This window comes from Pelodiscus sinensis, chromosome 13 (genome assembly GCF_052426305.1).
Source record: "Pelodiscus sinensis isolate ZL-2025 chromosome 13, ASM5242630v1, whole genome shotgun sequence".
Classification (NCBI taxonomy): Eukaryota; Metazoa; Chordata; order Testudines; family Trionychidae; genus Pelodiscus; species Pelodiscus sinensis.
This window is the reverse complement of record NC_143064.1, coordinates 34,491,620-34,518,547: the sequence shown is the minus strand read 5'-3', so window position 1 is coordinate 34,518,547 and position 26,928 is coordinate 34,491,620. Positions and strand designations below refer to the sequence as shown.

At 39.7% G+C, this 26,928-nt stretch overlaps 1 protein-coding gene across 1 annotated transcript in view; it reads left to right on the top strand.

Moving 5' to 3' along the window:
- POF1B (POF1B actin binding protein) overlaps positions 1-26,928 on the top strand; it is a 34,746-nt gene that overhangs the window by 1,175 nt on the left and 6,643 nt on the right. The window contains 11 exon segments of the mRNA XM_075940756.2: positions 7,604-7,705; positions 10,469-10,804; positions 14,318-14,448; positions 14,896-14,923; positions 16,438-16,512; positions 19,621-19,713; positions 20,893-21,006; positions 22,447-22,599; positions 24,566-24,676; positions 26,038-26,166; positions 26,748-26,824. Of these exon segments, the coding sequence (XP_075796871.2) occupies positions 7,604-7,705; positions 10,469-10,804; positions 14,318-14,448; positions 14,896-14,923; positions 16,438-16,512; positions 19,621-19,713; positions 20,893-21,006; positions 22,447-22,599; positions 24,566-24,676; positions 26,038-26,166; positions 26,748-26,824 (1,349 nt within the window).

Genomic DNA, 26,928 nt, shown 5'->3' with positions numbered 1-26,928 from the left:
TGTTGAGGGGTTTGAAGGTGGGGGCACCAATTGCATGGTTCGCCTAGGGCACCAGTTGCTGGCAGCTAATCTAGGGCTGCTCCTGCCCTCTCTTGTGCCTCTGTGGTAGGACTTAGGCCTCTGCTGCTTCCTGCTGTGTTTGCCCTGGGGAGATCGTGATTAGCAGTTACTGTGGGGCTGAGGGGACATTGGGCAGTTACTGTGTGAGTGAGAGTATGTGTGTGTGCGTGGGGGGGGGGGGCTGTATTGAGCAGTTACTGTGAGGGGGGGCATTGAGCAGTTACTATGTGTGTGTGTGGGGGGGAGGGGGGATTGAGCTGTTACTGTGTGGAGTCATTAAATAGTTAAACTGTGTTGCTGCACAGGCCCATACCATTTACACAACTGTTGCTGAGGGACTAATGAATCTTTGAAATTCAAAATTTCTGTGTACAGCTGGACTTCCTGAAATGAGTCATACAGCCACTATGATGCTTGTAAACATATTTGCGGACTGTATAGGAGTATTTTCTTTTCATCATGCAGAAGTAGGGTATGGCCAGGTGTGTTCAACTGTCACCATAGAGCTATTGACATACAGACCAATGATCATTTAGAAAAGAGTTCCGTATGTGTGTGGTGTAAACTGAAAACCTTTAATGTTCAGACATTAAATCAGATCTGAACCTAAGAACTTGTATTCATTAGGTTTAGAGGTGTTTTGCCCTCTGTCCTGGAATTTCTATTCTTGTTCTTATATGAGCAAATACATATAATTTTGTTCTGTAATGATACATGGATTTATGAAATGAATAGATGATAAAAGTTAATGACTGCTTTTGGAATGAGGTCTTAAAGTACCAAATGGTGTGACAATTTTGTGTTCCAGTAGTAACTGTATTCTATTAATTACATTGTATGTATTAAAGTACAATACATTTAATCTTTATACAGTATAAGTAACTTTTTTGTTATCTATGTGCAAAAAACTATATGTAATGATCATGTAAGCTCGTAATTCAGGTTTTTTACGATTTTCTACTTAAATCTCATGTTTTCCTGTCATTGGGTGAACTACATTTGTATTTGTTCAAGCTTTCTTTAGTAATTCCTACTGGCTATTTTGAGTACAGGGCTACAAACAAGCTCCCCATGCCATCTTGTAGATATTTCATCCTGTTGTAACTGAATTTAAAATGGTGTTTTTAAAATGTTATATTACCCCCCTATTTTTTGTAATTCTTATATTTAAGGCATCTTTTTATTGTCTTTATTTGTCTTTTTATTTCTTTTGATACAGAAATAATAAATACAATAAATAAAAAAGAAAAAACTCTGAGAAAACAAAAGTTTCAGAGGGGTAGCTGAGTTAGTGGGTAACAGGAAAAACTTAAAAAACAACAAATAGTCTGGTAGCACTTTAAAGACTAACAAAACCATGTAGATGGTAGCTCATGATACCATCTACATGTTTTGTTAGTCTTTAAAGTGCTACCAGACTATTTGTTCTTTAAGTTTTTTCTGAGAAAACAGTAGTCCCAGAACCAATTTGAAATGCAGTCTAACAAGAAGCTTTATTTTTTAAAAGTTTACAGTATAAATTAAAATGTAAAGGATTTCTACTTGAAAATAGAAAAAAACACACATCAGTTTAAATTGATCAGACTGTTTGTGGTAGTCCCTTTTCCAGAAAACACAACAGAAAAGATAACCTCAGTATGAGATCAAAGTGCAAAAGAAAGATGCCCCCCCCCCTTTTTTTTGGTAGAGTTAAACTGCTTTAAACATTTTGTAGTGGATACTGATATATAATAAAGAAACAGTTGCCTTCTGCATTTATTGCTACAGTTCGATCAGCATAGTAGCACTGTGACACACTGCACAGCAAGTATTAGTTATTCCTTCAATTTTCTTTTCTCACTACTTCAGCAAATGCATCCAGTTTAGAAAAGCAAAGATAATATTTGTTGGTATTATTAGCAATAGAAGTTCATTGAGCTGCAAGAAAATTTAATTTCATAATTCCTTTTATAGTGCTAATGAGATGTTACTAAAAGTGAAATGACCTCCCTATAGTAAACTAGAAGATTTTCCTTAACACATATGTTTTCTTTTTCTTCATTTAGGTCATTGTTCTGGGGGAGAGGTGGGGATGAGGAGTTCAGTGTGCAGGCCAGGGATGTGAACGACTAGTTGACTATCTGATAAGGAAATGCTTATCGGATAGTCAACATGCTAGTCAGCAGTGGGCGGGGGTTTCTATCAGAGGCAGCAAGCGGGGGGAGGGGAAAAAGGGGTGCTTCAAAGTGGAAGCCATGTAGATCCCAGGTTCTGCTGCCTTGAAACATCATGTGCAGCCTGGGGCCAGCTAGCCCCAGGTTGCATGTGGCGTTTCAAAGCAGCAGGGTTGAGTGCAGCCCAGGGTTAGCTGGGGATTCCCCTGCTGACCGTGGGCTCCATGCGGCACTGCCATTTTGAAACACTGCAGGGAGCATGGGGCCAGCAGGGGACTCTTTGAGTCCCTGAGGCTGTTGCTACACTTCAAAGGCAGAGGCACCTTATTGACTTATTGAATAGTCAATGCAAATCACATCAATTATTCAATTAGCTAATTAATCGAAATTTTACATCCCTAGTGCAGGCTGCCCTGGGGGGGAGAGGACAACCCCAGCCCTATTTCACTGCAGCAGCTTGGGGCCAGGTGAGAAGCGCCTGTCCATGGCCACTGCAGCTGCAGCGAGCACAGTCGTGGGAGGTGGGTATGTCCTTGGCTGTGGGCCAAACAAACACAAACAAACTGACAAACTCTGAAATATCCAGTAGATAGCTGTCCCTTTTTCCGCCGCTGCCCTCTTCTGGCCCAATGGGTTATAACTGTCTGGATGCCCACCTCTGGTCCTGTTAATACAGTACAGTAATTGTCAAATATGACGTATTTATATACTGGTAAGATTACTTTTAAAGTATCTGAGTATTAGGTAGGAATTTTGGTGTTCTTGGATACATCTCTTAACTGTAATCATGTTAATTTTAAACTATTTTAATAACTGTGAGTTTTTAAAATGACCTTACAGAAAAGTACTCTATCAGATACACAAAGTCTACAGTTTTCTAGGTTTTCTGAAAAAAATGTATAGAATTTAGAATTGTTAACAGATTACTTAAGCATGTGCTTAACTTTAAGTATGCCAAGTTGATAGTACTATTTATGTGCTTAAGTGTTTGCTGAATCAGATTTTTAAAGGCACAAAAACATGTAATCCAGGTCAGACTTAGAGTTAGTTCTGGTTTCTATAGCTAGAATATTGGTTCTAAACTTTTGGAAGGTGGAGAGGGAGGATGCTTAACAAACACCAATTTCGGAGGTTGCTCAAGCTTAACTCACGTGTCAGCAAGTGAGAAGGCATGTAGCTGGGAGTGCATGAAAGCAACAAAAGAAGTTGGCAAGAATTTTGGAAGGAGTACAAAGAGCGATAGCAAGAGTAGGTGGAATATAATTATACTTCCCCACATAGGGGAATGTACATAATTTTTGGCGAGCTATGCCCTACTCTTGGCTCTCCTGTTCTTTTTATGAAGAGTGTTTAATTTTTTCATATATCAGTTTATCCAGCTATACTATGGGCACACCTTCACTTTGATATTCTGAACATTAATCGACATCTCAGATAAAAAACATTTATAGAAATATTATCTTGTTGGCCACTGCTGATTGGCCAAGAGGCTTCTTGTAAATAAAACATTTCAACTATAGCATTTACTGTATCAGTGAATCACACTGTGATCCACTATGATTGTTCTTCTACATACTTTGATTACAGAGTAAGACCATTTGGAAGTGGATAATGATTTTTATGAACTATTTGACTGCAGAGATGAAAGCAGCTACTTTATTACTATGTTGTGTATTTGTTCGCTGTATCCAGCCTTTGATTATTTCTTTCCTGTTTGATATGGTGGGTTAAATGCTGCTCTGTCATATCAGGGTGTGCCTGAAATAATTCCATTGGTTTAAGGTTGTCTGAGGAGGCTTTCAAGCCAAATTGTGCATGAATGTATGTGAAGTAGTTGATAAATGTTTGAAGTTGGCTACTGTATTTACTGTAGATCTCCTTTTGTTATTTGGTTTGAATGATCCCTGCTTGGAGTATAGTTTATAAGTTTAAAATCACAGTCATGATTTCTGAGGAATAATAAGAAATATGTTTTGCTCTGTCCTGTAGACCCTCATGTGAAGAGTCTTTACATGAGGGTGCTCTCGACCTGCAAACTTGACTCACTCAACTCCCATTGATGCCAGTGAACTATTAGTTAATGCTATGATCTATCTGTTTTGTTTGAGACAAAGAGCCAAAGAATTAACCCCTCCCTCCCTCCTCTCAGTTCTCAAATTTAGTAGATTAACATGGAGGAGGAGTGACTATTAGAAAACCAGATTAAAAACAATTGATAATTGTAAATCTTAATATTTTATTGGCAATTTCACAGTCTGATGCTTATAACAGATTTTTCTTTCACTCTTCTTAGTGTTTTCTCATTTCTCTGGATATCAGCATGAATTGGTGTAAATAGGAATAATTCTACTGAAGGCTACAGAGTTAAAAATTGCTCCAGTTTAATTGCTGACCATCTGGTTCATTACCTCTATTCATTGGGAGAGTTCTTATCTGTTATGATTTTATTCCTTTAATCATATTGTATAGTGATAATTAACTATTGTATCTGCAATCTGTTAGGTCATTTATAACCAATCTGTTGCTGCAGTTCTTATTTTCTGTTTTAAGAATGGCAATATTTATCTTAAGTTTTGCGTGTCTTGTCTTGTGTATGTATTTTTTTATTTTTATCTGAGTCAGTGGTGCTCTGGTTTTATTACCACATTCATCGCTTTAGTATGAAGATCTTCTATCACTTCTTTATTAAAAGTGTGACTTTGCAACCTACATTCAGATGGAAAATTGCACCCATTCCTGTGAATTGCTCCCACAAGCTACGTCTACACTGGCGTGATTTTCCGAAAATGCTTTTAACGGAAAAGTTTTCCGTTAAAAGCATTTTCAGAAAAGCACATCTAGATTGGCAGGATGCTTTTCCGCAAAAGCACTTTTTGCAGAAAAGCATCCGTGGCTGATGATCTTACATGAGATCGTCAGTGTTCTTGCGGAAATTCAAACAGCCAGTGTAGACAGCTGGCAAGTTTTTCTGCAAAATCATTTGATTTTGCGGAAAAACTTGCCAGTCTAGACACAGCCAAACAGTATAGTAGTCAACACTTGATGCCAATCTACACTTTATCTGTTCGAGTGATTTTTTTTTTTTAACAGTATGTTGAACCAGATATTAATCACATTGCAACAAGTTTCCTTGGCTAAGTAATTCAATTAAACCATTATAATGGGGAAGAACTGAAACAAAATAAAAAACTTAGAAGTCACCTTAACAGATAGTAAATAAACATTAGAGGGCAAAACCACAGACTTTTCTGTTTACCAGGTCATGTTTAAATGTGTTTTTCTAAATTTAATATGAGGTCCAAACCTGTTAGACCTTGGACTTACACCAATGCAATCTTATCACTGAGGTGTAGATGTCCAGGCGTAGATGTTCTCCATGGAAACCTGTGTCTCTTACAGGAAAGGATTTCAGTGACCCCTGGCACTGCAGAAAGTTTCCATGGTACACTGTAGGAAGGAGAGGACTAGAGGGAGATGTGCATCATTTATCCTGAGTCACAAACTTGAGTTTAATGGAATTCAGACTGTTCTCAGTGTAGTAACTTGAGGCTGTCTAACATTTTTCCCACCCCCCACTCACTGTCCCATGTTGAGGAGCTTCCTTTGTGAATAGGGGCTTTCAGGAGCAACAGTTGGCTGTGAAAGTCCTGGCAGCACAGCCCCACTGTAGCTGCAGTTTCAGAGGAGTAACCGAGTTAGACTGTAACTGGAAAAACTTAAGACAACAAATAGTATTGCAGTGCCTTAGAGATTAACAAAACATTTAAGTATCATGGGCTTTCTTGGGCAAAACCCACTTCTTCAGATGAATGGAGTTATTAAAGGTCCAGTTTTAAATAAATAGGGGATGGGTTAGGGGAAGAAAAAAAAGGGGAAGAAATAATCAATTAGTGTCCATGCTACATGAAGCTGATAGAAAAGGTGCTAATTGTTCTTAAGTACCCATTGTTTGTTTGTTTGTTTGTTTGTTTGTTTTTATGTCATTAGGAGGTGGAATGTAGTGGGCCATCTAGCCAGAGTCTTTATTCATATTTGTGATAGGAATTGAACCTGTAAATGAAGTTAAGTTCTAAGGCAGGGGTGGCTGACCTATTCCGGGCAGAGAGCCAAGATAGCTGTGTATCCAGCATGAAGAGCTGGGGCAAAGTTGTCAAGCAAAAAAAACAAAACAAAAAGAAGCTCTGTCCCTTTAAGGAGATGTGTTTTAAAAGCGTTTGAAAGCTTTTTGGCCACATTAGGCTCCCGCCGGCCAATGCCATCTTTAATTCTAGTCTTTCATGGCTGTGCTGGACAGCTCCCCTGCCCAGGTCAGCACAGGGAGCTGAGAGAAGAGGGCTGTTTTGGGAGGTTTGGGGGCAGTTTACGAGCCACGGGGAGGGGGGACCCTTCGCGAGCTGCACCCTGGGAGGGGAAGAGCCGCATGTGGCTCCCGAGCCTTGGGTTTGCCATGGCTCTTCTAAGGCTTCTCTGTGGAGTTGACTTGTGGAATTGGCCTGAAACAATACAGTGACTTTGAGATCCATTATTGAGTGCCTGGGCAAGTTAATGTGTTGTTAAACAGGTTTCTGTGTGTTGCCTTTTTGGATATCAGATTTGTGTCCATTAATTCTTTCTTATAAAGACTCTCCACTTTGGTCAATATACATGGCAAAGGGACATTACTGGCATTTCATGGCATATAGCGTATTAGTGTATGTACAGTTAAATGAGCTTCTGATGTTTGTCTCTGTGGGATTGGAGCAAATCTGGTTGTGTTTTAGGGTATGGCTGTAAACAATAGATAAAGAAATGTGTCTTGGATGGAAGCTAGAGGCATGAAAGGAAGTGTAACTGTCGGTAGGTTTCCAGTATAAGGTGGTGGATATGTGTTCGTCTCGTAATTGTACCGTAGTGGATCTCCTGTGTGGACTGGACCAGGTTGAGGTTGATAGTGGGGTGGAAGTTGTTGAAATCCCTGTGAAATTCTTCAAGGGTCTCTTTGCCGTGTGTTCCATATGATGAAGATATCATCAATGTAGTGTAAGTAAAGTAAGGCTGCCAGAGGGTGAGAGCTGAGGAAATGTTCAAGGTCAGCCATAAAGATGGCATATTTCTAGCTTTTATCTTCCAGCCTTTTGATTTGTATTTTCTCTTTCTCTGGTATATTGCAGAGTCCATTATTAAATACTTGTTTGCTGTGTAAAATTAATATGACCTTTTGTGTCTCCGCTAATTCAATATACACAGCACTGCATCATGACAAAATATGTTGCTCTTGTCCTTTCATATGACAGAAAATCAAACAAACAAAAAAAACTTTTTATTAAAAACAGGCTAAATAGGAATGGTGTATCCACAAAATTGTAAATAGTATATCGACACTGACACTTTCTTTATCTAAATGCTTACAGGACTCATTGTTTCCATTTCTGAGAGGGGGAAGTTACTGCCAAGGGAATAATGTAATCTATGAAAAGACCATAAGAAAATATGAGTTGCTAAATCCTGAACAGGTAAATGATTTTTATATCATTTATATTCCTCCGTTGTACAATAAAACAAACATTTTTCTACTACTGTATTGTCTTAAATGTTTGCTTCTCTTGGAAATTAAAACAAATCTAATGGTTGTTTTAATATATTTAAGGGGCAGATCTCTACATGAAATCAATGGAATTTCTTTTAAGAGCAGGGTAGATTTGATTTAAATCACTAGTCAAGAAGACTCGTTTTAACCATGTTTTTCTACATAAAAATGCATTCTTGTTATAATTTTAATATCTATTCTTCACAACTTTAGGTGTAGGTTTCCTTTTTAGAAGGTACACTGTATGTATTTTTAAACAGTGATTTATTTTGAAACTTTTCATATTACTTTTACAGCTGATCAGAAAATTAATGATTGTGTGGTTATTTCATTTACCAAAGGTAATTGAAGCAGTTCAACTCCCAATGCCTTCATAAATATATATTTCCAGTTTAACAGATTAATCATTAATATTTGTAGGATTTTTCTTGCTGTGCTTTATTTGGAAGAGAACATCACCAGACAGACATTTAAATTGTTTTATTTAACTAAAACAACATTACATATTATGGATTTTTTTTCTTCAAACACAAACATGCAATATTTTAACAAAACAAGCATATGCATTTTTGAATTTAAACATTCAAGTTTTTTAAAACCAGGTTTATTTTGTGATAATTGTTTTAACTAACATGGTTAAATGAAATTTTTTTTAAAACACAAATTTTAATAAATTATGTCAGCTAGGTCAACATGAGAAACATAAAATATTGGCTTCTGTAGATAACTCAGTCATCTTCACCTTCATTTTTCTGTTTGTCATAATCTGGAAAAGAAAAACAAGCTTTCCTGATTTTTTCAAGTCCCAAATAATTTCTCAAATTTTTAATGAATTAGTTCAAAGAAAGGAAATATTCTTTCTATACCGGCAGAAGAAGCTACTGCTGTTAAAAGTGAGATGATCACTTCAATGGCTTCTGAATCCAAGTGCTTAAGTGACTTCCACCAGTTCACTGGTGTGACTTTCTTTAAAACATCATCAGCAAACATGTATTTTTGAATTGTTTACCCTTAGTTCTGAAGTTTATTATAGTTGGAATAATAGAGAGATGATTGCTGGATGCTCATGTCATAGTCAACTCCTCTCCTTCAGCGGTTAATCCTGGTACCAAGTATTGAGAATATTTGTGAGGAAAATAAGCTGGAGATAGTGCTTGTCCCATTTTTTTTATGCTTGTAATTTTAATTGTCATTGAGTGAGATCTTTAAAAGAGAAATATACATTCTAAATTTCAACAGCATCAGAAATAAAACAGCTATTTTCCTGCATTTTGTTCAAGGCTATAGAAATAGCCTTCCTGGTACTCAGCATCTGTTCAATATTTCTCGTAAGCCCCATGTTGAGAACTTTGACAGTGCCATCTATTTTTTTTTCACAATTTTGTTCACAAAATGCTGCACAATCAACATGTGGAACTCCTTGCCAGAGGATGTTGTGAAGACCAGGACTTTTAAAAAACAGGGTTTTTAAAAAACCTAGATACATTAATGGAAGATAGGTCTATCAATACTTATTAGCTAGGATGGATAAGAATGGTGTCCCTGGCCTCTGTTTATCAGAGGTTGGAAATGGGTGACAGGAGAGGGATCGCTTGACGATTACCTCTTCTGTTCACTCCCTCTGGGGCATCTGACATTGCCACTCTCAGAAGACAGTATACTGAGCTAGACTGACTTGGTCTGACCCAGTAAGGCTGTTCTTATATAGATTAGATTAGATCTTGATATAGTGCCCAAAACAGTCCGCTACTGAGTTCCATCACACATCTTGTGGGAGAGCTAGCTTGGTTCCTCTCCCAACTTTTTTCAGAGCAGCTTCTTCAAAGTGGTTTTTATGGAAATATTTCTCAATTTCAATAATTAGCCTTTATTTCTGGAACACTGACATCTTTGGCTAGGAGATGCATCAGATGAGCACTGCAACTATATGTTATTAGCTTGGGGACTCTCTTTGCTCTCTTCAGAATTTCTTCTCACTTTGGATTTGCACAGACATTTGCAGCATTGTCTGTGACCAAGCTGCGTACTAGACATTTGAATGTTTGTTCATAGTTTATTATAGATTTACTGCTGCTTCTTGTAAATATTCTGCTGTGTGTGCATTTCCTGGTGTATCAATTGTTTCTGTAAGTAAGACATTCCCTTCTGTTGTCACACAAGCACATGCAACAGGATCATTGTGGACATTGCTCCACCCAGGTTAACAAGTTTACCCTCTAGACTTTTTGCACACTGCTCAATTTCTCTTTCATACACTTTATCCAAAAATTTGCCTGTAACATCTACCCTGTTGGGTGATTGTATCCTGGTCTTAATGGTAGAACTATGTCAATGAAGTGTAGGTTCTCAAACATAAGGAAAGGAGAGTTTGTTGCATAAACAAACTGGACAATTTTTTCATCTACCACCTGATATTCTGATATCCTGGGCCAACTCATTTACAGCAACATAGTTCAAATGCAGTGTTAATGTTGTGAAATGCTACATAATAAGAGCCCATTTACAACAAAAAATGAGTGTAATGTGGCATTTTCAACAATAAAATATTTGCCTATCTGATCAACAAACAACCATTTGAATTTTCTCACTCAAGAATACATTTTATTCATTTATATAGAGGCTTTGTACTGAGGAGAGAGTAATGTTCTCTGGTTCTGTAATAATCTTGAATTCCCAATTTATTTTAAAGGAGAAACAATACCAGTTTTCTAACCAGTCCCAGCTTAGCCATCAGTGCCAGCAGTCTGAACAGTGCCATACCAATCATCAGTGCCAGCAGTCTGAACAGTGCCATACCAATCATCAGTGCCAGCAGTCTGAACAGTGCCATACCAATCATCAATGCCAGCAGTCTGAACAGTGGCATGCTATCCATCAGTGCCAGCAGTCTGAACAGTGCAATGACATCCATCAGTGCCAGCAAAGACAAACTTGCAGTCCCTGCGAAATAAGCTCAATCTCTGTGACTGATGGTGGAAGAGGAATGAACACAGTGAGGAGGGTAACAGTCCATAGCGCTGAACCAGTAAGAATTCCTGTTTCATATTTCATTTTTTGTAGTATATTAGTGTTGAGTCCAGCATTTTATCAGAAAGTTAAAAGTCCTCGTAATCTTAGTTTAAATTATATAGTATCAATATTACATTGTGTATATACTCTTTTAGAAAATGCTTCAAATATAAATTAAGAGCTAATGAGTATGAAAATCTCAGCTTTCCCACTTTCTTTTATTTGTCATTACAGTAGGTAAAATGCTTCATTGACACTGAGAGTCTTTAAGTTGAGACTGGCAACATCCTGACTAGAAAGGGTCTGGCTGTAACATTGTTTGTTACCTTGTAATTTGTAGAGGCCCAACTGGAAGGCATTTTTTGGTTGGAATCTGAAAAAGGGGAAGTTTTTAAAGTCTGCCATGTTTATAATCATGTCACTTGTAGATGGAGATGGGAATTTTAAATAGATACTTTCCTTTCAATATACAGATTATGGCATTTTTCAACTGTGTGTGTAAATGAAATTGTGTGTGTCCATTGCATTTGTAAAACCTCATGTTGGTATGTGCCAATAGGTAGTTAGTTACAGTAGTAACATAGTCATTATGAAGTGTCTGAGGATCTGGCACTTGTGTATAGTCAGAAAATGTATCCTGCCTCAGTAGGCAAATCCTCCTTTATATTCAGGAGTAAGGTAGGTAGGTTGACTTGGTTCTGAACAGCTGGTAGTAGTTCTAGTAATCTTTTTTACAAGCTAAGAAGCCTCTTAGTTTGGGCCTGACCCTTCATCCTGTTCAGTCTTTGTTTCAAGCAGGCATGTGTGTGGTAAATGTGGGTCTCCTGATGTCTGGCAACTTCCTCTATCATTTGGTTTCCCAACTTTATATCCCTTTTGCCCAAGGCAGGAATTTTTTAATTCAGTTCAAACTGTTTTTCCCTTCTGTGGAAATATACAAGATCCAAAAGGGGTTCTAGCATCAGATGACATCCTAGCCACGTGGCTTTGTAGGACCAACCACAGTTTGGGCTTACAGGAAAAAACAAATCCATTTACAGATCATTGTCTTGAGCACTGGTCCATTAAGTTTCCTGAAGTACCACTAATGGCCTTCACTAGAAGACTTAAATTAATAAAACAGGTTTAACCTTCATATTTCTAGCTTCGCATATAAAACATTCAGTAGATTGTAACTTTAAAAATTGCTACATGATGCATTTTGGAGTGATGTATATTCATAAAGCATGGAGGTTGTGACAGCTATTTTTAGAGAGCATTTTTAGGATAGGTAGGAATATTTACTACCAATTCTCTGTTCATTTTTGCTTTGAGAGTCTGTCATATATTATTGTTGTTTTGTTGTTGGTCAGTTTAGAGCAGGGGTGGGCAATAATTTTTGACTGGGGCCACTTCAGAAATTTTTGAAGTGGCCCCGAGCTGCCCCGGAAGAGGCGGGGCCTCGGGTGGAAGGGGCAGGGACAGGATATTTACGTGCTTCCCTACCCACAGACCCTGATTGGTCTGGGGGTGGGGGAATGCACAAAGTCTTTGCTTCCCACAGAGAGAGCTACCAGCACCCATGCACTTGGCGGTGGGAGGAGACTTCTTGTGCTCCCCTCAAGTCAATCGGAGCCTGGGGAGGGAGAGCACATGAAGTCTATCGCTCCCTGCCCCCGCCTGTAAGGGAACACCATGCTTAGAGTCAACGGTCAGCTGAGCAGCAGCTGGCGATTGACTTTGTGCCGAGCCCCTTGCAGGGTGGGAGAAGACTTCATGAGCTACCCCGAAGCCCTGATTGTCCTGGGAGCGGGGGAAACACGCAAAGTCTCCTCTCACTCTGCCCTTGTCCTGCAAGGAGTGTGTGGTGCTTAGAAATGCTGCTCCCCTTGCAGGGTTGGGGGAGATTTTGCACACTCCCCCTGCCCCCAGGCCCTGTTAGGCAACTCGCTTGGTGGGCCTGTGGAGGCTCTTTTGCCCACCCCTGGTTTAGATCCTAGGGTATGTCTACACTAGCCCCCTAGGTAGATCTAGGGAGGCTAATGAGGGCGACTGGAATTGTAAATCAAGCCCGAGATTTAAATATCCCACGCTTGATTTGCATGTTCCCGGCCGGTCACCATTTTAGAAATTGACTAGCCCGAAGTAACTGCCCGCGTCTACACGTGGCAGTGAAACGGGATTCCGATTTAAAGCCCTAACTCGAATTAGTTGGTATTCCTCCTGCAATACTACTCTCAGTACCTACACTTTTCAGACACACACAATATTTTTCTACCATTGCAACACATTTGTTTAAACAACTTAATCGTAGCCAGGCAGGCAATGAAGTTTTTGGGTGTAAAAGTACAAAAATGATAGCGCTGTAAAACTTAAAACAAAAATTCAGTTTTCTCCAAATTTCAGTTGTGTTGATGTACCCCCCCCAGACTTCTCTTGAGTGCCCCTTAGGGTACTTGTACCACTGGTTGAGAAACACTGTGCTAGAGGATGCTGGGGAGCAGGTTTCAGGGTCCAGCTTCCAGCCAGCCGATAGTCAACCTTGTGAATTCCTGGGGTCCAGTGCAGCCGTGTGTCTAGGGTTGGGGGTATGGGACTTCTGGTAGGATGGAGTGTCCGGAGCCACCATCTAGCTCCACACAACAGGGATGTGGGGGAAGGGGGGCTTTCAGTAGGGATTCTGGGATCGAGGTCTGGCAGCCACTGTCGTGCCCAGCTCTCTGATTATACACTGTGTGCCGCATATGTGGCCCAGTGATAACTATGTTGAGAACCGTTGGTCTAGAGCCTATGATTATAGCGTATTTTCCAGCAAGTCCGTGTGTGTGTTGGATTGCATGATTTGAGTTAATGTGGCTGTGGATACTTGAAATGCATTTCCATACAATGGAAGCAAAAACCACTAAAAAAGAATTCTAGAAGTTATCAACAGCTTGGGGTTACAAATTTCACTTGGAAACAGGGCACCATAAAAGCCATTTGCTTTTGAGTCCACCTTATGAATCTGAGTGTTGCTCAAATTTCACAATTAAAGAGGCTGCCTTGTATTTTGAAGGGATTCTTTCTTCTCCTAAAATCAGCCACTTAAAACCAACTTCAGCTTTATGAAGTTTCTTCAGGCTCTTCAGCGAAGCAGTGTCTGTGCTGCCCTTTCAGAGTGCCTATGGCAAATGGCTAGAGGAGAGTGCGAGGCAATGCGCTGTTCACTGTATCCTACCTAAATAGCAAACAGTGAAAGGACACTTGGAAAGATCCTTAAAGGGGCTCCATGCCTAAGCTGAAATCTCACAGCTGGCTGCTTCTTTATGGCTATGGAACTGCCAACTAGGGGGAAATTGGGCAGATTACTTTTCCTTCCCTTTTTAGAGTCCTACCTCTTTTTTTCCCAGTCACCCAAGTTCATTCCTTTCAAGTGAGAGGCCCAGCTTTTCTTTGTGTAGGGATCCCAATCCAACTGCTCTGTAACTGCATCTCTGGTTTCTTTGTTTGTCATCTTTAAAAAAAAAAACAGCCTTTTTATTAACCTTGCTAACTTTTTTTCCTCTTTCAGACACACTCTCTTCAAGAAGCTAATGACCAGCTGGACTCCAAATATTTTGGCGAGCTACTTGCTGAAGTGAACCGCAAGAGCAATGACCTATACAGCTCTTTACTGCAACATGTGGAAAAGATAGGAAGAAGGTATTGTAGACCCATCTGCCCCCCATTGTGGAGATCTAGGAATGTCATGGTTGGAGAAAGCAGTGCCGTTTGAGCTGCACTCTGCAGACAGTTAAAGATCTTACAATGTAGTACAGGGGTGGAGAACCTAGAAACTACATCTGGCCCCTGGTGTGAGCCAGGACTGAGCTGGGCTTCCTGTCTGCCAAAAAAATGTACTTGCGAGGAGTAGAGGGGATGTGTGTAGTCTATAGCATATATCTATAAGCTTTTGCTATTGGTTAATCGACTACACTATTACATCCGTACTTTTTTTGTGATCCTTAAATCAAAACGGTGGTTGAAACCAAAAGCCTGCACTCCCACTTCTTCTCATAATTAGGCAGGGGATTTTTTATTCCCCTTTCAGATCAGCAAGAGGCACACTGTTTAATCTGTCACTTTTTTCTTTGTGTGTGTGTTTTACAGGACGCAAGACATTGAATCTACAAATCAAGTAAGCACTTAAAGCAATCCAGTCCAAATGGTCGCTAACTTTTTGTTGTCTCAGTTTTGAACTCAATGAAATTATGCCAGTTCACCCCATCTGAGGATCTAGGCCTGTAATGTAAGGAAGACAACTTTTGGTAGTTGTGCACTCCTAGTTAATAGTAGGATTCCTAAATATATCTATAGCAATATGACTTTAAGAATGTTTTTAAACATGTACATTGAAATAATTTGTAGTACCATTATTTAGTAACTTGTGAGGGACAAACATTAAAACTGTTTTCTTGTGTGTTTGCTGTAAAATTGACAAGATAGGAAAGATAAGTTGTGCATCACTTAAGAAGCTTTCTAGGATAACTACTTAAAACATATAGCACTTTCATCCTCCCATAAATGGAGCAGATGTTTTTAACAACACTTCATAATTTTTCTGCAGAAAAAGTGAAAGTATAATGTTGTCCCCAAATAAAACTTAAAAGTGAATTTAGATCAGGGCTACTCAACTTTGCAAGCCCCGGGGGCCGCAATGGTACTCACAGCACATGCTGAGGGTCCAACTTAAGTGTAGTTGCATGTACATGTAAATAAATATGCAAAAATAAGTAAATAGTTTTTCACACTGATGGGCATGAATATAACAATTAAGGCAAAACTACACAACATGCAGGCCTCATTTAAGTCAGTTCTGCTGATATTAATAAAATGCAATATTTACCTGATTTCCACCCATATGACAGCATTTTTTATGAGCAATGACAGTCGAGGAATGGAACTACTAAAATGCGTATCAACAGAAGACCATTATATTGACTTGCCATTATGGAGTGTTTCCCTGCGGAGGCCATGTTCAAAGGATCCTACCCACAGGCTGTGTTGAGCCCTGCATAAACCCAAACTGCACTGGGGCCACAAACCAACAGGCTGCGTGTTGAGTAGCCCTGATTTAGATAAAAACAGACAGATTGGTCAGTTAAAATTTCTGACTACTTTGATCCTGTTGGAATTTGGTCAGGTGGATCGTGGACAGAAATTTTAGTTTAGTACTAAGTTGGGTGAAAAAGTGCCACTTACTGAATCACATACAGCATGCCATGCAGCATGTAGGTCATTCTTGTCTCCTACTGACACTTACCTTGTAAGATTTGATTTGATCAGATCACATAACAAGCTATGTAGCTGTAATTCACGGTAACCTTTATTTCTCCAGAATAGGAAGATAGAAATAATAAAAACTAAAATACATGCATTTTAAAATTGACAGACTCTTTGATTATTCATCAAAAAAATATATTTCAAACTAATAAATTAATTTTATATACAATGAAAACTATAAACTTTGGAAGTTTTCTGGCTATACCTTGATCTGTGTTCATTCTCTTTCTCAGAGTTCTCTGACTTTCGTGTGTTTTCCAAGTAGTAGAATATAATTAATGAAGAGCTCACATTGTGATATACAGGAAGAATTATTATTCAAAATGTCAAAGCCAACAAATGGATTTGTTTTTCTGTATTTATTATTAGGAAGAAGATATTGAAGATTTGATTCCCAAAGGACTTTCGGAGTTGACAAAGCAGCAAATTCGATATCTCCTGCAGGTATACAAATAAAAAAATCATTTGCAAATCACAAAAAAGGACAGTTAATTTGAGGGAGTTAGGCTATGTCTAAACTACATCCCTCTTTCGAAAGAAGGATGTAAATTAGGCAGATCGAAAGTGCAAATGAAGCAGGGATTTAAATATCCTCCACTTCATTTGCATAACTGCATCACAGTGTTCTCTCAAAAAAGGGTATTTCGAAAGTGAAACTGCCATCTCGACGTGGTTCTTTTGGGGGAAAAAACCCCACCTTTTTTTGAAAGATCCTGTACTCTCTCAGAGCACTAGGGGAGTTAAGTGTTTCAGTTGTGGGCCACATCAGTGAGGATTGGAGATTTTTTAGAGTTTTTTGTTGTTTTGTTTTTTGTTTGCTTCTCAGTTGTGATTTTTCTGTATGTCAGTAGCCCTTGATCTACAAAAGATTCTCCACTCCTGCCATAAATAAAGACATTGTTGAAACCTTTTGTATTAGACATAATATTTTACTTTATTTAAAAATGAAGTCTGGCCAACAAGCCCCCAATTGAGACTCAGCCGCATTATAACACTCTTGCGCCTTCCCACACACCAACTACGAGACCATCATATACCTGAACACCCTGCCCTGAACCTCTCCTACTCCTACATCCCCAAACTCATGTACTTCCACACTTCCAGTCCTTTGCCATAACACTCCTGCACTTCCCATACCCCCCCAAACCTCTGCCCTGAGCCCCTCATATACCCCAAACCAGACTCCTGCACCTCCACATCTCTAGCACCTTGCCATAAGATTGACAGAAAACGACTTCATGCATATCTTCTGGCTGGATTTAACCGGTTATGATGTAAACTTCAAATAAATGTGCAAAAAGATGTAGCAGCAGAAGTCCCATTAAATAAAGTACAATGTTTCATTTATGCTATGATTAATTATTATGCCAATTATCAATAATATTAAGTTGTATATTTTCAGTCTTGCAAATCGACATTCTTATACGGCTCTTTGTTGACCACTTGTTCTGAATTATGATGTTGTTTGGCTCTTTGGTTTGAAAAGGCTGCTGACCCCTGACTTAGGCTATGTTTACACTGGTAAGGTTTGGTATCACAAGTGCTGTTAACATGCAAAAGTTGCCAAAATTGAAAATTGATCAGACTGGTTTTTTTGATTTCCCATTATTGAATTTCCTGGCCACATTGCTAGCATCCTGTCAACAGAGCAAAGCAATGTGGGTAAGTATCCCACAGTGCAGTGCTGTGAAAAGGCAGAGCTGATCCCTGCACTTCTTGGGATTCCCTCTGAGTTCTCCTACAGCATTCCCAGTTGCTGGGATCAGAATCATGAGCAGCTTGGTGAGCTCTCTGTGCTAAGGAATGTCAAAGCAAAACAACAGTCTCTCCAGCCCTACCCTTGCAGCAGCAGTCTGCCTGCCTTGTGTTCCTAGTGCAGGGTAGAACAGGAGTATTCCAATGATTTGTTTTGTTCCCAAAAGGAAGCAGCTCACTCAGCTGTCAGGTACTTCTCCGAACTTTGAAAGGAGAGGGGGACGTGCCTGCAGTGCAGCAGAAATCAAAATATTGAGTGGAGTCATTTGGGCAGGCATTTTGGAATACTGGCAGAAGTCAGTTCTGTCAACAAAACAAACAGCAGAATCTATACTGGTTCTTTGTCAACAATAAAGGGAGAGGAAAAGAAAAACCAGTCTTGCGGAAAAGAAGATTTTTGTTGCTAAAACTAGGTGTTTTTCTTCGACAAAAATCTCACTGAAATGTGGAATGCTTTCATTGTTTTGTCGACAAAAGGCAGTTTTTAGTGACAATACTCGGTAGACAGTCTTAGGAATTGTAGCATAAATGCAGGGCCGGGCGGAGGCATGGTTGAGCCGGGCAGCTGCCCAGGGCGCCAACCCACGCAGCGTCCCTTACAGCTACCATCAGGAGCCGCGCACCTGGCTCCTGCAGCGCCGGCCCTGCGGTGCCGGACAGCTGCGCCCTTGTCTCTACAGCTGAGGGGCCATGCACGGCTTGGTGCATGCGCTAGCAGCGCTGGCTGGGCCGGGCTGGGCAATGCACGCGCCGTGCGCCCCGGGGCGGGCCCCGGGCTGTGCGCCAGCAGCCGCAGCCAGTGTGGGCATGTGCCATGGGCATGTGCCGTGCACCCCGGGGGCAGGCCATGGACTGCGCACCAGCGGCCACGGCCGGTATGGGCATGCGCTGTGCGCCCCGGGGGCAGGCCCGCGCACCGTGGGGGGATAGGCCTGCGCCCCACGAGCGGGCCTGCACATGTGCCCAGGGGCGGTGCCGCACGCCCAGACCCAGGGCACCAAAAGGCTCGGGCCGGCCCTGCGTAAATGTTATGTTTGAAATCACCTTCTAATGATAGCTGCTGCAGGGGCAGCAGGTAGAATAAGGAGGGAGTATAGTGTGTTCTTGGATGCTGCTTTTAAATAGTATATTGATACCTGTAATCATTACTCAGCACTACTGTTTCTCTTTTTATATATCCTTTGAAATCTGTTTTGGCTTTTTTCTCATTAAAAGGAGGGGCTGGTGTTTTTATCTAATGGTTTTTCTCCTTGGGGTGAAAGCTTAGTTTGGCAGGCCTCAAAAAAAGATGAGTCACTGTTGTCTGATTTCCCAGAATAGTGACTATTATAGGATAGGTTTTAGTTGTTCTGTTTGTTTGTTTTTGTAACTTGTCTAATTCTGAACGTTCTCAACTTACAATATAGCTGAAAATTCAAAATATTAATGTAGTGTTTTCTCCCTTCCCACTGCTCTTGTTTTTCCTTAGTTGGAATGTTTATTTTGTCTTGTATTGTGAGGCAATACTTTTATGGAATTGAAAGTGTTGTTTTCAGTGGATGAAAAATTCTCATCCTTGTAGACATGCATTCAGATTTCAAAGTACAAGTGACATGAGTAGCTCTTACAATTCCATTTTTAGAATGTTAGATGCAAGTTAAATGTAATTTTCAAGTTTGCAATTATGCAAAGTCTCGAAACGGATTTAAAATAAATTCCATACTGTTAAACTAAAGATAGTTGTATTATTCTTGTTTGGTTATTTTCAATTATTAAATCCCACAAAGAAACTAAAATGTGTTCTTTTCTTTTTCCTAGATGAGAGTGACATCTGATAAATCACTGCGACTTGTACTTTCTACTTTTGGCAGTTTGCGTGAGGAGCTGTGCCACCTACAAGATGACTTGGGGGTAGGTTATTACAAAATTTAGTTTCCATTGCCTAATCTGTTTGGTTGATTTGGAGACCAGAAAGGACAATTATGATCAGCTACTGTTCTCCTGCATAATGCATACCTTATTTTATTACATTCAATTGATTATTTGATGCATTTGAAAGAATTATTTTTAGTCCATACAGAAAATTTGGATTAGACCATCTCTTATCCCAGGAGCAAACTCCACTGCAGTTACCACTATGGTTTCCTCCTTTCATTAGCTTTATAGGCAATTGCCTATTTCAGAGACGGAACTCTTGACACCAGGATACATAGCATAACATAGGAAGACTTGACAACGAAATAAACCTATATATTGTGGAGGATTTAGATCTTCCTTTATTTGATGGTGCTTAACTTGACCAAATATGGTTCTGTTTTTCTATTTCTGTGCTTTATAATGTCAAAGTATTCTGTTGAACAGAACCAGACAGGAGCTTTCTCTGGAACTAGCCAGAGACCATGGAAATGAAGTTCCAAAGGAAAAAAGGATCATCACAAACTTCACAGTCTTCCAGTCTGATGCTAAATCTATACTACAGCTGGGATCTATGCTCTGAGATTGATCCACCAGCAGCTGGTTTAGTGAGTCTAGTGAAGACCTGCCAAATCAACTGCAGATCATTTTCCCATCAACCCTGTTACTCTATCCCAGATGAGAAGAGTAAGAGAAGTTGACAGAAGAGTGTCTCCAATCAATCCCCTGCAGTGTAGACCCTGCAGCAACTCAACTTTAATGTACATCGACTCCAGCTACATTTATATAGAAAGTTTGTCAGCTTTCTGATGTATGTAGATGTAGCCTGAGAGAGAGGCACATTTCTTTGACCTTGCCTTCTCTAGTGTAAAACATATAAATATGTATGCAAATCTGAATTTATATTAAAAAAAACAAAGCACTGCACTGCATATAAAAATATGTACAAAATAATGTAATCATGTACATTTCGGGCTAAGTTTGCAGTATTGTAATAGAGCAAAAGTATATCCAACAAAACAGATTTATAATTGTTTTATTTAATTTGACTTTGTGATGAGCTGATAAATAAGTCATTTTAATTCCTCTGTTATTTTTAAAAGTAAGGGGATCTTTTCTTTTATTTCTACTGACAAATTATAGTAGCTGTTCATAACAAGTACTTTTGTATAATAGAAATTGGAAACCGACAAGATGTTACTAGAGAAAGACCTGGCTTTTAAAAAATCTCAGGTGAAGGAGTATGAAACACTCTTCGCGTCTATGAGAGAGAATAATCGCCAGCAGCAGGTAAATTATTTTGAACAAAACTTACTATTACCCAGGAATTAATACTGAGCTTTATGGACAACTTTCACAAATCTATTTTTCGAATAACAGCTTCTAAAAAAGAAGTAAGTTGGTGATCAGAATTTTCTGTAACATTTTCTAAATAGCTACATACAGTACTATTTTTGCAGATGTTCAGGAATCTAACACGCATGATTCAATTCTCAGTTATACTGTGCACCTCTGCCAGTGTTATGGAGCCTTAATATGGATGCAAATTATTTTTCTACTTTAATTTTTTTTAAATATATATGTGTGTGTTTTAAAAAAATCATAGCAATCAGTTGTTACATGACATTAGGGTTAGTGTAGGGTGTGGTATTTGCAAAAAATACCATAGGCTATAGAGTATCAGAAGCAATAAGTTGAGTCTGCTAGTAATCTGTTTTTAAAAAAAATCAGTAATGCTCAATAAACAATTTGTTGTTGTTGTCTGCCTATTAAGAATTTAGCCCGCTATATCAAATACATTGAGTAGTCTGGTGGTGGTAGGGAATTTTGTCCAAAACTAGAGATTGAAGAACTTCATCTTTTGAAAAATCCAGTTCCAATTTTCATAGCTTCTTTTCAAGTGAATTTGGCCTTCCCCTCAGAACATCTTTCCACACATGCTTACACTCTGAAGTGTAAATACCAAATTATTTCCAGTTTTGAGTACACAGCCAACACTGGATACACTTTATACACTAAAGTAGGGCTACTCAACTTTGCAAGCGCCGGGGGCCAGAATGGTACTCCTAAGCACATGGTGAGGGCTACATCTTACGTGTTGTTGCATGTACTGTACATGCAAATAAATATGCGAATAGCTTATTTCACACTGATGGGCATGAATATAAAGATTAAGGCAAAACTACACAACATGCAGGCCCCATTTAAGTCCTTGATATTAATAAAACGCAATAAATATCTGATTTCCACCCATATGACAGCACTTTTAATAAGCAATGACAGTCAAGGAATGAACTACAAAAACGCGTATCAATAGAAGACCATTATATTGACTCGCCATTATGGAGCATTTCTCAGTGAAGGCCATGTTCAAAGGATCCCACCCATGGGCTGTGTGTTGAGCCCCGTGTAAACTCAAACTGCACTGGGGCTGCAAACCAATTTGCCTCATGCGGCCTATGGGCTGCTTGTTGAGTAGCCCTGCACTAACGGCCTAACCCCCTAATTCCAGTTGATTTAAGTTGAATATGTGCACATCTACCAACATCTGATCTTCCAGCTGATATGAATCCGCTATCAATACAGCTCTATATAGGCCAGTACGTTTTTTAAAATAAATGGCTACCCACAAATAACTGTATACCCCAAACTAAACTTTGCTCACAGTCAAACCTTGAAACCAGCCACATTGGCCCATATCTAAGAAGTTTGTGTATGCTGCTTTCCTAGAAAGAACTCCGAGATAGTGCTGCAAAATGTCGTTCATTGGAAGAAAAGATCTTCTCTCTCCAATATGCTGAGGGAGAGAAGGAGTGCCGGATAAAAGAGCTGGAGTACTGCAAGCGTGCGCAGGAACAAGATATCCAGAACCTGAGAATGCAGGTAATGCAGCAGTGGACAATTATTTTTGATGGTGGGGGGGAGAAGGCATTCTAAGACTTTTGGAATATGATCAAGGGCCACACTCTTCCATGATACTAATAGAGGAGGTGTGGGGTCCGAGATGGAGGTTGGGTGCAGAAGGAAGCTTGGCGTAAGGAATTGGGATGCTGGAGGGTGTGTAGAATCTGAGAGGGAGTTTGGGTGAAGGAGGCAGTTACGATGGGCACAGGAGGAGATGCACAGGTTTGGGTTGTGACCTAGAGCAGGAGATTGCTGTGTAGTGATTTGGGTTGTGAACTAGGGCAAGAAGGCATTGCCACCTAGGGCAAGGGGCTGGGTTGTGGGGTTTTAGGTTGTGACCTAGGGCAGGAGGGGATTGTGGTCTGGGGCAAGGGATCAGGGTGCAGGTTCTGGAAGGGGCATAAGCTCAGAAGGGGGCAGAGGGCTTGGATTGTGCGGAGTAAGGGGGTAGGAGTGGGGTGGGGCAGACGGCAGGAATGCAGAAGGAAGCTTGAGGTAAGGGGCTGGTATGCAGAAAGGCATGTGTGGTCTGGGAGTGAGTTTGGATGAAGGAGGCAGTCATGACATGGGCCACAGGATTGGGGTTCAAGAAGAAGAGGTACAGAGGTTTGGGTTATGACCTAAGGTGGGGGGAGATGTGACCTGGGATAAAGGATTGGGGTGCAGCATCTGGGAAGGGGTATGGGCTCAGGTCGGGGACAGAGGGTTTGGGTTTTGTGGGTTGGAAGAGGCTTGGGGGAGGGAGGAGCTGGGATGCCAGAGGCAGGCTCTGGCTAGGCAGCTCCTGGCCAGCATCCCAGCAGGGTTCCCAGGCAGCCTCCCTGCCTGTCTCACCCCCGCATAGGCTACAGGGGCTATATGCTTTGGTGAATAAGAGCCTAAAGGGAGGGGGTGAGTTCTTCAAACAGGCAGCTCCCATTGGCTAGAAACTGGCCAATGGGATTGTGTTGTGGTGGGGACAGTGCATGAAGCCTCCCCCATTCCCCGTCAGCTGTGAAAGAGAAATGGCCCAGCAGCCGCTTTTTTTGAGTGGCGTTCAGGGCAGGCAGGGAGTCTGCCTGAGGCTTCCTGCTGCATCCGTGGGCCGGATCCAGAAGTTTGGCAGGCCTAATCCGGCCTGCACGCCCCATTTTGCCCAGGCCTGAGATAATGTTTTTTTTTATTTTCCTGTCAATATTTTTTTCACTCATAAATTCAACTGCACTAGATTTAGAATGCAAGAGAAGTTAGACATACAAAGATCATTTTAATATGGTGCAATATACTAATGGCATATTGGAGTACATTAATAGGAGCATTGCCAGCAGATATAGGGAAGTGATTATTCCCCTTTATTCGGAACTGGTAAGGCCACATCTGGAGTATTATGTCCAATTCTGCATCCCCCTTTCCCACCCATAGAAAGGATGTGGACTCAGTGGAGAAAGTCCAACAGAAGGCAAGAAAAATGATTAGGGAGCTGGAGCACATGACTTATGAGGAGAGACTGAAGGATTTGTGCTTATTTAGTCTACAGAAGGGATTTGGTAGCAGCTTTCAACTACCTGAAGGTGGGTTCCAAAGAGGATAGAGAAAGGCTGTCCTCAGTTGTGATAGATGTCAGAATGAGGAGCAATGGTCTCCAGTTGCAGTGGGGGAGGTCAAAGTTGGATATTAGAAAAATCTATTTCACTAGGAGGATGGTAAATCACTGGAATGGATTCCCTACCGAGATGGTAGAATTTCCACCCCTAGAGTTTAAGTCCTGGCTTGACAAAGCCTTGGCTGGGATGATTTAGTTGATTGGTCCTGCTTTTTGCAGGGGATTGGACTTGATGCCCTCCTGAGGTCTCTTCCAGTCCTATGAATCTATTAACGTGTTTTCTCATCTAGTGATACATACTTTATATCCTTAACTGAATTAAACTGTGTAATAACTAGAGTTCTATAATTTTATTTTGCATAGACCTGTTCTAATCCAGTGCTACAAGCCACCACAGATGAGCTTTCTAGTCGTTACGTGGAGATGATTAACAACTTGAGAGAGGATAAAGATAGAGAGATCCGTAATCTTAGGGTATGTTGATTATCATATATATCTATATATTCAATTATATATGGACTTCAGAGCAAAGTATGGTTATAGGAAAGTGACAGGTTCCATTTTCAAAATTACAAAATGGGGGGGGGGGAGCGTATACTAACCAAATATACATACTTCGGGTATTTTGTAGTTTGATATGAGAACTGGTGGTTTCTATTTTGTATCATTGAAATACTGGCTTTGTTCATGTTATGTTTGGTTTATAACTAAAAATTCACTGTCCAGAAGCTGGTTTTAGAGATTTTTTTTTTTTCTGACTTCAAAATTGGGTTGACAGGTTTGTACGCATTTATAGATCCTGAGTTCAGCATAAACAAAAGCCTCGTGTATCTTGATGGGGGTGAGAAAACTAACCAAAAAGGCAGCTTTCATAAAATAAGACAGATCCTAATTTAAAGTATACCTATAAAACTTGTCACATAAGGGGTACTGTATGTATATTTGACCAGCTTAAAGATCATTTTTAATTGTACTATATTTGATAACCAAATGAATTTACCCGAGCAAGCTGAGTTTTCTAAACATTATACCTACTGATACCAAACAAAACACAAGCACCAGTGCACTACTAAAATAATATACCAACTCAGAACCACCCATTGCACCAAAAAAGGTGCTAACATATTTTAGTTGACTTACTCTTGAGTCTCCCTCTGGATACGTTTTACATTAATTGGTTATTTTAAGTAGTGTCTTTCTATGTGAGAATCCACATGAAGGGATGACATCTAAAGTGCTCTCAGTTGTATTAAGTGATAAATTGGAAATACAAATATTTTCTCCTCTTGCGAGAATACTTCAAGGTGCTGTACCAATAGCAGATCTAAAACTTTTAAACAAAAATTGGGATTTTAAGTATATGCCAGTAGGATACAGAACATAACAAAATTATTTTCTTATATGATGAAAATCTTTCATTTTCAGAGTAATATCCAGGTCTAGCCACACAAGTGGAGGACCATTGAATACCTATATTCAAGGTCATGATGATAATTTATGCTTATAGTATAAATCTTAAAGTAACAGAAATGAGAACAAAACATGGGAGAAGTAGTGGATGAAATAAAATGAATCCACAAATTTGTGTAAAATTAAATTAATTCTTGTTTAAAAGTGACCTACAAAGGAAGAGAAGTTGGTCTTTGTCTTTAGTTCATTATGTATTAAAAAGCCTGAAAAGCTTACTATATATAAATAAATTAATTAAATAAAGAGGAAGGGCGGGGGGATAGAATTCCATAGCTTGTTCATTGTAAGTCATCTTAAAGATACTTCAATCTCAAAACTATTATTTTCCTTAGTTTCCCTAATATGTGCATAACCATTTTTTAAAGTCCCAGATAAACCAGTTCCAGCAAGATATTTCAAGAAGAGATGGATGTAACAGTGACATCCATATAAGGCTGCATGAACTGACTTCAATGTTGGAAGAAAAGGAGACTTTTATTAAACAGCAGCAAGAGGTAAAATAGTGTTTATTTGTGCTGCAGTTGTATACAGTCTATTATCACTCTTATCTGCTTGGGGACCATAAGACAATTCAAATTTCAGCTGTGTAAATAATTAGAATTTAAAGGGGAAGGTAGCGAAGATATGCCAAGGTAACAGATCAGTAGTGCTGGTCCCTTTATGTGCTCTATTCCATGTAAGCTGTAAGGCATTGGTTTTCAGGACACTTTTCCCATTTATAATTGTAATATAACATTCCTCTATAAGAATTTTTAATTCTGATCAACAGCTGCCCCTTCCTTTCATCCATGTTAGGTGGAGTCTATGAGCATGTTTCATAGAGAGAAGTTCTGCAATTTGTTTAAACTTTTATGTCTCCTGAAGCAGGTGTTAAGTTTTATCCAACCCCTTGTAATAACATCAACTGTTAGGCAGAGCCTGAAGGCCTTTCTTTGACCCAGTCTGTTGAGATAACAAAAGTTATTCCATAGTGTCTTGTGAAAGGAGTTTTTAACCTTAAGGGTTTTTTTGTGGCTTTAGAGTTAACGTTTAATGAAGGGTTCAGAATTATCATTTTTATTTTTGGTTTCCCTAGGAACTCTTCAGGTTGAAGCAAGAAAGATTCTCATCTGATCAATCCACAGCTGTAACAAAGTCTATCATCACCAAAAAGTAATGCAGCAATACAATTCCTTTAAAAAAATTTTGCTCTTTGATTTTCATTATATAATGTTTTTTGCAGAAGCAATTGCCTGCCAGTGTCAGGTTATGAGAAT